The sequence below is a fragment of the Tenrec ecaudatus genome, chromosome 7, assembly GCF_050624435.1.
Source record: "Tenrec ecaudatus isolate mTenEca1 chromosome 7, mTenEca1.hap1, whole genome shotgun sequence".
In the NCBI taxonomy this organism is placed as follows: Eukaryota; Metazoa; Chordata; class Mammalia; order Afrosoricida; family Tenrecidae; genus Tenrec; species Tenrec ecaudatus.
In genome coordinates, this window is record NC_134536.1 from 165,194,903 (window position 1) to 165,207,865 (window position 12,963).

The window sequence follows — 12,963 nt, forward strand, 5'->3', positions numbered from 1 at the left end:
CAGGGTCCCTTCATAGACTGCAGTCTAGCGTCAACCCTACTTTCTGATGCACGCACTGGGAGACCCCAAAGTTCGCCAGGGCGCCTAGTGCGACAGCCTGGACCACGAGGGGCCCACAGTCCATCTGACAAGATCATCTTTCAGCAACACCCAGCCTGATGCCATCGCTGCTGCTTCCAGAACACAGTTCAGGCTCTGCCTGCCAACCCACCTGACCCCAGCACCCGGACCTATCGGGTGTCAGCCCCAGCAGGTCCCTGAGCACAGGGCCTGTCAGCCACTCATGTTCCCCCCACAACCAGGGCGCTCCTCAGCTGAAGCCCCCACTGGGAAGGCGTCTCTGACCTTGCTGGGAGGGCCTATTCCTCCTTCAGCCCTCTCAGGCCTCTGTGTCCTGGGACCCTCGGTGTCTGTTTCTGTGAACTTGGCATACCTCAAACAGGCAGTGACCACGCCTGCAACATGGCACCACACACCCGTCTCTATGGGACGCTTGCAGGGCAGACGCCGGCCCCATGGGCTAGGAGCCAGCCGGAATGGGAATTTACTAACGGGGCCGCTGAGCGAGGCCCTGTCTGGACCCAGTGGGCATGCCTTCTAGAACACCGGGTGGCCTTCTTCCCTTCTGTCAACCTCTTACCTCCAGCCAGTCCCGTTACCCTCCCGCCTGAGCTCTCTCCAACACTGCCCGCCCCCAGGATGTGTCACCTCTCCCACTTCATGCCCAAGCAGGTGCCTTGGTGAGGACTGTGTGTCCTGGATTAGCACTCTGCTGGTATTCAGGGCACAGGACACAGAGCCTCATGGCTGTGTCCTCAGAGGCAGAGACATTAGCTGGGTGTCACAAGACCAAGGAGAGAAAACGAGCCCTTTACACCTCAATCTGTCTGCAGTGCAGAAAGCGAACAAGGCCGTGGCTTTGAGCACAGGCTCTCCTGGGCACAAGTACCAGGTCTCCAGGGAGGGTGGGCAAGGCTCCGGGCGCTGCTCACAATGGCACAACACTGGTGTACTTTGGGCCAACTCCCGCCCAGCCGTCACTTGTGCTCGGAGCTTTGGGGGTCGATCTAACTACAAGATGTGAGTGTAGGCTGCTGGGAGACCGGACTGCAGCAAGCTCGTTCCAAAACGTGCACCCACCTCTGAGACTGTGATGGAAACCAGCAACAGCAGCTCCTGTGTCGGCTCACCAGTAAAATGGCCCACAATGATCTGACAGGGAGGGCGGCGGACATTTCTGGAACACCCACATCCCAACGAGAGGGTTCTAGTTGGTGGCTTCCTGGATGGAGTAGTGCATTTGCAGCTAAGCTCTTTCCCTCACCAGGTGCTGAATCTGGCAGAAGAAAGCTCTGATAGGGGAAGGAGTGGTCAGCACTAGATGACCCAAGGGGAGAAAGGGGCCCTGGCCAACTGATGGGGGATTTGCCTAATGGCAGAATAAAGTCACCAACTTTCTACTTTGGGCTATAGCTCAGTCTCTTGTGAGTTAGGTTAGTAAGAGTCTTGGCCCCCAGGAGTGACCCCCTGGATACGCCTAACCACTACCCAGTTCTCAGGCTGGCTTACACAATCTGCTAAGCGATGATGCCATCAACAGCCACACCCTGGAGAAGCCACCTGGCCTTTGGGCAGACGTCTATCTTCTCAGTGACACCATTTGCTCTTGGTCTGCTCTCTGCTCCTGGACTGCTCCTCTTGGCCCCTTCCTGCTGATTCGCCCTCAACATGGATGGCGTCACAAGACTGCCCTGCTCAAGAAAGCTGCATAAGCTGAAAGCCCAACCCCTCGGTATGGTTACTGTGGGCTTCCGTAGATTGGCCTCATCTACGTTTTCATTAGAAGTGAAAATGCTCTTCCTTCTGTCATCTGGCTTAGGAGCTGCCTTAGTGCCGTTCTCCTCCCCCACAGCCTGCCTGGTTCTGAGCCTTTCTAAACCAGCCAGGCCCTCACCCAACTGCTGCTCTAAAACAGTTAAGCCACGGCCTGCCGCCTTGTTGTGCCTGAGTCTGCTCATCTTTTCCCCACGTGCTTCTTTGGGGTGGGTCTCACTACTGCACAGGGATCTCCCTGGGCCCCTCGCAACAGGACTGATTAAGAGGAAGCCAACCAGCCCACAGGCTCCCCCTTCCCCACTTGATCCTTCACAGGCATCCCCCCAAACAAGACATTGTCCCAAAGCTCCTGAAGAGGAGGGAGTTTGTAAAAGCCCAAGAGGACTAGGCCAAGGACAAAGCTCTGAAAGAAGAGACCAGACTCTGGCAGGGATGTGTGTGAAATACTGGATTTTATTGATTGGCACAAGATTACAACCTACAGTTCCAATGCCCTTCCCTCCTCCCACATAGCTCAAATGGAAAGAAACTGAGTCACACAGGGAAAGGGGCCGCACACTAACAGGTTAAGCACTGTACAGAAAGGAGTGGGATGGGGACTTAGGGGGAGGACCAAAGCTCCATCTAGACTACAGGGGGGAATGTCTGCTCTCTGATGGCTGCTGCCACATCACAAGGGACGCTTTAGTATGGAAGGGCAGCTACACACAGCCAGCCAGCAGAGGAAAGCGGGCCTCCCATGGGTGGGCATGGGTCTCAGACCACACCAGAGGGCGGGATCCTACTTGCCTTTCTATTCACTCTCCTCCATACTGGACGGCCTCACCAGACCTGGAGGCACGCGCCCAATGCAAGGGAGAGGCAGGGAAGGCGGGCCAGACATCTCCCTCAAGAAAAGGGACCGGGAAAACACAGCCCTCACCTCTGGCCTTCTCTGGACCCAACCCTGCTCCCCCCAGGTCAGAGCACTGCGAGGCCTCCCTTACAAGGACTGGGATGCTGCTGGGGAAGAGGCCTGGCCCCAGCAGAAAGGAAAGCCCGATTTTCCATGCAGTGCCAAGCAAGGCTGTTTTGGAAACAAGGGAGGGGGGGTGGAGGGGAGAGGTCACCCCCCCCCCCCAAATGGGAAACAAGTCTATGCGCCCGTGGGGTGAGGCATTCTGAAGTCATGGGGCAGCCCTGGATGGAGGTAGGGCAGTAGTATTCTCATATCCCCGCATCCTGAAACCCAGTAGCAGGTTGGAAAAGGTCTAAGGAACATAACCAGCCCTCCCTCCTTCCCTGCAAGTGCCATTCCTTGGATTCCTCAGGGTCTGTTTTGAGCGCAGCAAGGGCTATTCTGGACACCCCTGCTCCAAGGCTGACTTAGCCTGCCATGCCCGATGGCCCATGTGCGACCCTCTCCACAAATATGACTCGTGCTGCCTAGGCACTGCCTCACACACTCGGCCTCTGTTGGCCAAGGGACTAGGTGATCTGATGGGAGGTCCTTTCTGGGCCCCTACTGCTCTGCAGCCTTTACTGGTTGGGACCAGCTGAGCCTCAGCTAAGGCGCAGAAACACTATGGGGAAGGCGCAAGGACGTTCAAACAAACTCAGATACCCTGTGATACGTGGGAGGAAGCAGGTCTAATTCTGAGACAGGACTGGTAACCTTCTGACGCTGATGGCAGATGGAGAGGAGGTGATCCGAGGGGGGATGCAAAGCCCTTTGAAAACCGTTAGGCCGTTTGGATACCATGCCCTGCAGCAGGCAAACCGCCGTCACCGTGGCTAAGCCGCTGGCGAGGACAGAAGACAAGCCCTGGAACAAAGGCTGGGCAGTCAGGAGCTAGGTGGCAGATGCTGTTGCTAGCGGGCGGCCACTTCCTGTCCGACACTGACTGAACTCGCTCTGCACAGCCTCCAAGGACTTCACTTGAGCACCTGGCAAAGTGGTAGCTCTTTCCTGTGATGTAGGCACCAGTGGATGTGTGGCTGTGCTCCGAGTTCCAGGGCCCAGTGGGAGCGTTACTGCCCCGCACAAGCTCTGCCGGCCAATCTCTCTCCCACAAAAGCCACGCCACCACCAGGCTCGCATCCCTGCACTGCAACCACCGCCACATCTCTCCACCACAACACAACTGAAGCTCATCAATGAGGTTTGGAGGGGGTGAGTGCCCTGGAAAAGTGCGGAGGAGAGATGTTCACAGCCGCATGGTAAGAGCTCTGATACCTGCCATCTCCCTTCCCTTCTCCCCTCCCTCGGGCTTCAGGAGCACAGGCCCTCGATGGCCTCCCCTTAACTCAGTGCTCAGCTCCTAAGACCTGCCTACACCAGATGTCTCTGGACCATTTACTACCGACACGGTTTCTCCCTAATAGACAGAGGCTAACACACCAGGGTTAAGACCCTGAAAAGGTTCCCCCTCCCCGCCCACAGCCCAATGGGGCAGCTAAGAGAGCAAAGAGGCTACAGAGCTCCGCCAATGCTTTAAGCTGACATTTTCAATTCTGCCTGAAAATGCTTAGGAAGACAGGCTCGTGGCCGGATAGCTTCCTGGAGCGGTGTACAGGCAATTTCACTAGTGAAAACATATTAGAGGATTTGGATAAATGCACCTTGCCTTCCTTCCCCTACGGAGCGCCAATGACCCAAGACTGCTCTAAATGCCCGGCTGGACCGGCTCAGGTGGCGGCAGCAAAGCAGTCTGCCACAGCAGGTGGTGTGGCAGAGGTCACTATTTGGGAAGCAGTGTGTCTGCTTGCAGTGCAGCGAGCTAGCCTGGCAGAGGTGGCGGTGCCCTGGGGAAAACGGTCACCGTGCTACTGTTTGTGCACAGGGCCTTTCTCGAGGGGTTTATGTGTGTGTGTGCCCATAAGAAGTCAGATCAGTTTTGGGGTCAGGAATTGAGAAAGCGAATAGAAGCAAGTTTTAAGTGATGAACTGCTGCAGGACAGAAGCCATGGCTCTCTCCACCTTCTAACCTTTTGGGTCAAAACACTGCCTTCTTCCGTCACGTCCCTCCCTGGTCTGCCGTGTCCCCAGCCAGGCTTCCTCCCAGATGGACTGTTTCCGTTTCTAAGACGGCGCAATGCTGCACCCAAAGCTCCCGGGTCAGGGCGACCTTTCTCAGAAAGCTGCTCAGCGTGGCCTGAATCAACAGCCCCCTTGATGAATGTCTGTGAGGAGCCCGGGAGGACACACGAGTTGATTATCTGGAGGGGAGAGGGGCCTTTTCTCAGATGTCCTCATTAGGTTTCTCACATCCCTTGTCTGTATCAGAGTTGCCAGGGCCAATGGTCCGAGGGTGAAGCTGCCCTTTCAGGGCCATGGAGGGAGGCTGCTGGCCCCACTGGAGAGGTGCCCAGAGTCGGCGGGCTCCCAGGGCCTGCAGTGACCTCAAGCAACCCAATACAGGACAAGAGGGGTTGATTTGTTTTTAAAAGTTCTTTTTAAGTGGTGCGGACCACACTCCTGAAGTGCAATTGTTACCCGACAGCCCCACTTGTCTCGCTGCTTTGGGTGACATGGAGGCTGAACCCTTGGCCTGCAAGGACAGTGACCATGGCAGCCAGAGCAAGCCTTCCCTCAGCTGTCCTGAAAGGTCAGGCCTCTGTCCACAGGGTGCACCCAGCGTGCTGAGCCGGGCTCTGGGTCTTGTCTGTCTTCTGAGGGCATGAGGGGGCAGAGCTAGGGCTCAAAAGCAACGTCCACCTCCTCCGCTGGGCAGTGTGACCTGCAGAGCCTGGGCTGCCCTGCAGGGCTTTGAAACATGGGGCCACAGGAAAAGCTACATGCCGTCCTTGTCCTTAGTCTCTTCCCCCAGAGCTGCCTAACTACCGCTCAGCCCTGCACGGCTCCTCTTTTTTGTCAAGATGTGGATTATTTTCTCAAGTGCAGATGGGGCCAGCAAGGAGCTATGTTATCAATTACCCACAGCTCACATTTCCCTCAAAACACAAAGGCCTCCAGTATCTCCCACAATTCTCAATCTCCTCTCAACTAGGGCAGCTAGAGGAACATTTGAGAAATGCCGAGATCACACTGGTGGCAAAAATCACGTGGTGCTTCTTACACCCTTCTCGTGAACCAGGAGGGAGGGTGGCCCCAGTGAGGCCGTTTTGAGGAAGAGGAGCAGGAAGCCGACCAAGGCCCTGTCCGGCTTCCCGGCAGCAGCCTGCCCCAGAGACCCAGCATGCCGCTAGCAGGGAGGTTTGAAGCACAGCTCCGTGGAGAAGAGGATGGAGAAGGTTCTCTTCTTTTAGAAACCACAAAGGGTGATTTTTTTTCTTCTACGCAAGTTTTCAGAGCTTATGCGAATTGACTCCTAACATCACAAAAGTCACTATTTATTTGTCACCAAGGAACTCAGCTATAGAGCAACCTATTTACAACTGACTGCAAAACACTCCCAGGGGGCTGAGAGCTGCCTCTGCTCCTCAGAGGCCAGGTCTCCCTGGTTCCCTGGAGACAGGGACCTCAGGGCAATGCAGAGGGCGGAAATCCTGCTGTGACACCACTCTCCAGGCCAGTGGTCTCGGAGGGGCCCAAACGCCCACCCCTTTGATCCCACCAGATGGCCTGGCTCAGACTCAGCAATGAGGGAACCCTCTACATGCAGGGCAGATGGGGCAGTGACCACGTGTAAAAACAAAACAGAAGTACAGCCAACTCATGAACTGTTCCTGTCCCATTTGCCCTGTGAAAGAAAACAAGGCTTGTTTCCTGGGTGGTAAGGAAATAGAATGCAAACGTGTGCTCCTGGTACCGCTCTCTCAGGCTTACACATGCACACCCCGGTCCAAGAGAACAGCGCAACCTCACCGCTCTGTTTCCAATGGCTACAATCCACACATGCGGGGGAAATAGAAAAACAGAACTTCCTCTTTTCTGAGTCGGATGCCCTCTGCTGGGGTCTTCAGAACTGAAGACCTCACACTGGCTGTACGGGAGAGCCATGCGACCTGCGATTTCATTGGGCCTGAGCAAGACGAGCAAGGGCGGAATCAACGGCACACCTCTGCCTAAGCGAGCGCCCGTGCCCTTCTGTGACAAGAAATGCTCTCGAGTAGTGCAGTTTTTGTGCTTCCTTTGGGGAGAGCCAGGCAGGTTCTGGTACTCACAGGTTTACCAATCCATCACCTAAGGGGTGTGCTGCCTGCCTGGGAAACAGCCACGATGCGAGGCCTCAGCGCAGCGGCTCCTCACAATCCTAGTGCAGCAGGAAACGCCCCGCTCCCAACAGGTCCAGGCCAGACAGCCTCCTGGTCAGTTACAAAGCCATCAGCACCGTCTCTCTGGTAACCGGCACGCATAGGGTCCACTCGGGTCACTGGAGATACTTTCTGGGCACCATCGCCTTCCTGACCCAAAGACACCATCGGCGGTCGGAAGCAGACCTTTGGGACGGTGTATTGTCACACCAGCCTAGTAAAGCTGTCTCCAGGTCATTCAAACACACACGCTCACAATCAACACTGCTGTTCAGGGGATGTGACTGGCTGCTTTCCTGTAAAGCACTTTCAACCCAGACCATAAAGGGACAGTTTAATAAGAACGCTTTTCTTTTAGAGGAGTTTACCTTCTTTTGCTCTTGATTCATTTGGACAGACCCTTAGGCTGCTCCAAGTCCGGCAACCAGGCGCAGTGTGCTCGTTCTGAAGGAGGTCTTGTGGACCTCCTGGTGCTGGTTCTAGCTGGGGGACCTGTGCCTGGAGGGGCGAGGCCGGGCAGCTAGGGAGAAGGCCAACACAACGTGCAGCAGCACTTTTTCATGCCCACCAATTCAGGATGCCCAAATCCAGAACACTAAGTGCCCGGCCAACCAGATACAATCTTTCCTTCCTTTCTTTCAATGAGCGTTTCTTTCAGAGAGAAGAGCAAAAGTGTTTGGAAGTTCAAGTATTACCAGAAATTTCAATGGAGGGGGCTGCGGCTTTAATTTCACACTATGGCTCTGTTCTGACAAAGGCGGTGACACCAAGAGCAGAGAGACACACTCCTGTCCAGAGCCAGGGCCCATCAGTGCCCGGTTCCCCCCGCCTCACCCTCTACCAGCTAAAGACTCCTCTCCTCTTACTTAACAACTAAAGGACACTAGTGACAAAAGAAGCCAGTAGGACACGGGTATCAAATCCACAGGGAGTCTCTGCAGTGCGCCAGTGCCAGTGCCTGATGGCGTCGTCGTTCCTGTCCGGAGGAGGCATCCTCTCTTAGCACTTCTCAGAAGATGGCCCTTTCCGACTGCAGTGGGAGGCAGACTTTAGTAGGTCTGAACAAAGCCACGGTGCAATGCCAAGTGCTGCAGGGTCACCAAGCCCCTGTGGACATCTGGACTTTTCCCCCGTGCACTTTCTAAAACTTAGCACAGTTACCCAACACAGGGACAGGGCTGCAAAACTGCACTTGCAAAACACAGTCAGATGCTTTAAAGAACACAGACAATAAATACCCCGTCAGCATGGCCTAAGGCATATATATGGACAAGATGCTGGGGGGTGGGGGGTGTGGAAGGAACAACTCCAAACCAGCAGGATAGAAATGGTGCTTGACGTCCTAGTTCTTTAGGCAGTCACCCCAAGAATTCTGTTTCCATCCCTACGGTCAACATGGAGGGCAGGCTTTAAGAGTTATCACTGTGTTTGTCTAGATCTGGGCTCAGGCTTGGTAATTAAAAAGCAAGTTGGTTTCTTCCGATTCCTTCTTAACGTGGAAACAGGTCAGAGAGAAGGCCACGAATGCCTGAGTGCTAGGAAAGCAGCCACACTCATCCCCCGGCCTCCACGTCCCTCTGGCCATGACCTGAGGACAGACAGGAGACGGGAAACCTGGCCCTGCCGCCAGCATTGAAGGACGCTGTAAACCCAACACGCAAAGTAACTGCGAGGCTGTTTTACAAATAGCCTGAATTAGAGGGGAAAAAAGAGGAAAAAATGAAACAGCTATATTCCTTCTTTCTAACTCATTTATTTACATATTATATGCTAAGTATATAATGTGTAGATAAATGTAACCTGTAGTGAAAACCACCATCCTACTGGACAGAAACAACACATTCTAGGACAGATTCTTAGAAAGGTTTATCTCACATTGGTATCTTTTAATAATAATAATAAAAAAATTAAAAATCAAAGAAAAACGTCTGGCCAGGTCTGGGATGAGACAAACAAGAACTGCTTCAGAATCCAAGGCAGAGAGGGAAGGCTGCTTGCCTCTCTCCAGAGAATGGTAGGGATGTTTAAAGGGAGGGACCGATCATGCACCAAAAGTACTTTACAAATTACCCTCACCCCCACCCCCACATAAAAAGAGAAGAAAAAAGCCCACCACTTAACACCAAACAGCAACATGATCAGCACCCCCTTCTTGGCTGCCCGGCATGCCTTAGTGGGGAGAGGAGGCCTGTGAGGAGAGGTGGGAAGAGCAAGGGCGGGAGGGCAGCACTGCGTCTCAGTCCGTGTCCCGTTTCCACTCTCTGGCCGGAAGTCTTCAGTCATCTGATGCCGGGCATGGAGCTCTGAGCAGACACCGAGTACGCGGTGGCGACCACAGGGGTGCCGTTGTTGGCCGAGTAGCCTTGCCTCAAGGTTTCAAAATAGGACGCCTGCACCGGTTTGTGGTACTGCAGCACTTTAATGGCATCTTCGATTTTAAACCATTCCCTCTTCCTTCCTGTGGTGGGAGGCCCAGAGAGAAAGAGATGAAGTACAAGAGAAAATGTAGAAGATTACATTTTGAAATAGTTTCCTTCTTACAAAAGTAAGGTGAGCACACCGTAGAATGTACAGACACGCCGAATGTAGAATAAGACAGTGTGACATCTGAAAACTGCAGTTAAATAGTGATTGTGCTGAACCTGCCCTCCAGCGATAACCACACCAGTGGGCCCTCAATCTGGGGTTTCCACAGCTCACCCAGGAAGGGCCCGAGCCTGGCCAACGTCTCCATCTCCTGCAAAATCAGTGTCCAGAACTACTAGGACAGCTGACTTTCAATTCATAATTTATCTTTAACATGTTTTGTGAGAATATATTTACACATTAGAAAGCAAATTAAAAAAAATCAGAAGGAAAAACAATCTTAACACATCACTATGAAGGTTTTAGTCTATTTTCTTACTTTCCCCTAAATATTTATTTTAAAACTCCTTCATTAATTTTTTTCTTCTACTTAAAGGGGGAAAAAAGCCAGTGCTTAAAAAAAAAAAAGCCGAGACAATGGGGGAAAAGGAGAAAGAGTATAAATGAGTATGAATAAGAAACGACCACTCAAAACCTTAGTGCGTTCAGCGTCTCCTTCACGTAGACTGGAAAAGTACTCTGTGCGACTCTAACTAGAGCACTTTGTGGCGCTCCGAAACTTCTGACACAACGCAGGGGTAGGAAGGGGCTCTCAAGCTGGGCTCCCATCACACGGACCACCGATCCAGCACAGCTTGTTCTATGCCCCGATTCCCTCATCATCAAACAGGGGTCATTAGTAGTACACCTCTCGCAGGTCTTCGGGAGGAAAATGGACTGTATCTATGTAGAGTATCTGAATAGAACCTGCCACTTATCCTTTACTGCGTTAAGGACCAATGTGTCAGGTCCAGAGGCTTGTTCCCTGCACTTTCAATTTCGTCAGGATCAGCATCTGATGCAGAAGCAGGAGAAAGTCTTGTTTGGATATTGACAGAGCACTGGTACCTTGAAGTCGACTGTCACAAGAATGGGACTCCCACCCGCAGAGAGGGCTCTGAAGATGGGCACTGTGCATCCTCGCACCAGCTCTTCCTCTACAGCCCTATCTGTTTCAGTGGGCCCTTGGTGAATTCATGTTCCTAGGCATACCGTACTACTAGGACCCAAACCCACCAAGAGTGGAAGGGTGGTGACTGCCCAGATCAACACTCAGGGGCAGAGCACTGGTTCACGATACAGGCAGGGAGGGGCTTAGGGCACGGAAACTAAGCTTGTCAACTGTTATCAGAAATTTAATTAATATTACACTTTTCTAGAATCTACTTTCCTTCAGATGTAAAAGATTGAACCAACTCAGTATTTGGTTCGAGATAGACACGGAATCGTGATCGAAGACATCACCAGACATGGCTCATGATGGATAGGAAGGAGAGCACGAACAGACCTGCAGGCTGCTTCCCTCGCTCTAGTTCTGCTAACCCACTCGGGGGACAGGCTCGTCCCCCTTTGCCCCAACATGATGACCAACCTCAGAGCAAGCCCATGGTCCTGCTCGCACCGCAAGTCTCCAAGCCTCGCGGTGGGCCTGGCTTTGGAGAGACCTGTGATCAGGACTCACTGTCTGGAAGGATACAAGTAGAACACCTTTTGGGGAGGCTATATATGGCTTTTTCCAACTCAATGCCACTGAGCCAATTCTGACTCACTGTGACCCACAGAGCAGGGTAGGACGGCCTGGGGGCTTTGGAGTCTCTAACTCTTCTGGGAGTGGCGAGCCTCGCCTGCTTCTGAAGAGAGGCTGGGAGTTTCCACAAACTGCTGACCTTCTAACTGGTTAGCCGCCCAACTTGTACCCACCACACCACCAGGACTCCTAAACACCTTGCTTTTAGAAACATTAAAAACAAACAAACATTGTTTTCATTTGTTGGGTCTTTCATAGTATTCCCCTAACCCCCCACCCAAAATATTAATTTCCTTAAGTTCAAAAATGCCTGGGTTCGTTAAAATTCAACACACCCTCTCTAGATTCAGCTTCTGGGTAAGGCTTGTGGCAGCAGCCATGGCTGTCGGGTGACAACTTACCAATGCTGACAGAGTCTTCCCAGTCTTCCAGCACTTCTGTGACAATAAGCACATAGACATAGGTGCGGTGCTTCCTCTCCTGGTTCTACAAGCAGAGAGAGCAAGAGCTGGTCCCTAGGCTGAGATGACAGACACACCCTCCCGCACTCATGTTCAGAAGACCCTCACACAGGGGGCTCCTACACTCATGGAATGTGCTAGATGGCCTATTTAAAATATGCCACACTTTGACCCGAGTATGCTCTTTGGTGACATTATACATAGACACATGCATACATATATCCACAGACACATGTGTGTTTCCTTACTACTCCTCTAGGTGCATATTTCCAAGAATGCTGAATGTTCTTGATTGACCTCTCAAAAAAAAAAAAATGCACCGTGTGAATTCGAGTAGCAAGAACCAGAAATCTGGAGAAGACATTGTGTCCAACAGTGGCACCACTGTCAGTGGTGTCGGTGACCTTTGAGACCTCACCCCACTCCCCTTTTCTTCAAGCCAGGCCTGCGTTTGTACTTCCTCCACGTCCCTCCAAGTATGCAGCACAGGCGAGATCCTCCGTTACAGCCACTTAACCTTCAAGTCTTCTCTGTCTACTCTACACTTACCTACCCCCCGACAGCTTGGGAGAAGAGGGAGCGAGACTACACGGGAGAAATGCTACTCACAAGCAGCTTTTAGGATTAAAATAAGGAAAGCCAACCATTGGTTTGAAAACTCAAAGAACCCAAAAAGGCAGCTTTCCTCGATGAAACCATATATGGTTACTAATGTGATACTACTCTCAGCAAAAATACTCAACAAACCCCTAAGAAGCCCCTGGCAGGGGGTCAACTCCAACTCAGAGGGACGGCGAGGCGGCCTGAGCGCCTCGGCGACGCAAAAGGGAAGTTCTACTTTGTCCTCTGGGGCCGCTGGCAGAAGATGTGAGCAGTTACCTCAAAAATTCCGACCAATCTTCCCAGTGTCCCTTTTACTCCGGCCTGAAAAGTAAAAAGAAAAGGAACACATTGGCATTGCAACACTGCTGGTTCCATTCTGAAGTGTCCTGAGCAATTCTAACGAGGCTGCAGCGTGGGAGGACTCCAGGCCGGTGGCGAGCCCATGAAGATCATGTCTCATCTCCTTAGTGCTGCGGTTCTCAACCTTCCTCATGCCGAGACCCTTTCATCTAGTTCCTCGTGAGGTGGTGACCCCTCGACCATAACACTATTTTCGCTGCTACTTCATCACTGTCATGAATTGGGGGACCTCTGTGAAAGGGTCATTTGATCCCCAAAGGGGTCGCAACCCACAGGCTGAGAACCGCTGCCTTAGTGCAAAGCTGGCCAGAGAGAACGAGATGACCAAGGACAAGAAGTTATACCAAAAAAAGA

The 12,963-nt window shown here is 52.6% G+C and overlaps 1 protein-coding gene across 1 annotated transcript in view; it reads right to left on the reverse strand.

The window, feature by feature from the left end:
* Positions 1-8,897: 8,897 nt before the first annotated feature.
* The window catches only part of NUDT3 (nudix hydrolase 3), an 83,491-nt gene continuing 79,425 nt past the window's right edge, over positions 8,898-12,963 (reverse strand). The window contains exons 3-5 of the mRNA XM_075555491.1: positions 12,526-12,570; positions 11,587-11,671; positions 8,898-9,490 (exon numbers count right to left, since the gene is read on the reverse strand). Coding sequence (XP_075411606.1) covers positions 9,312-9,490; positions 11,587-11,671; positions 12,526-12,570 — 309 coding nt within the window. The 3' untranslated portion in view covers positions 8,898-9,311. The remainder of the gene's footprint in view (positions 9,491-11,586; positions 11,672-12,525; positions 12,571-12,963) is intronic.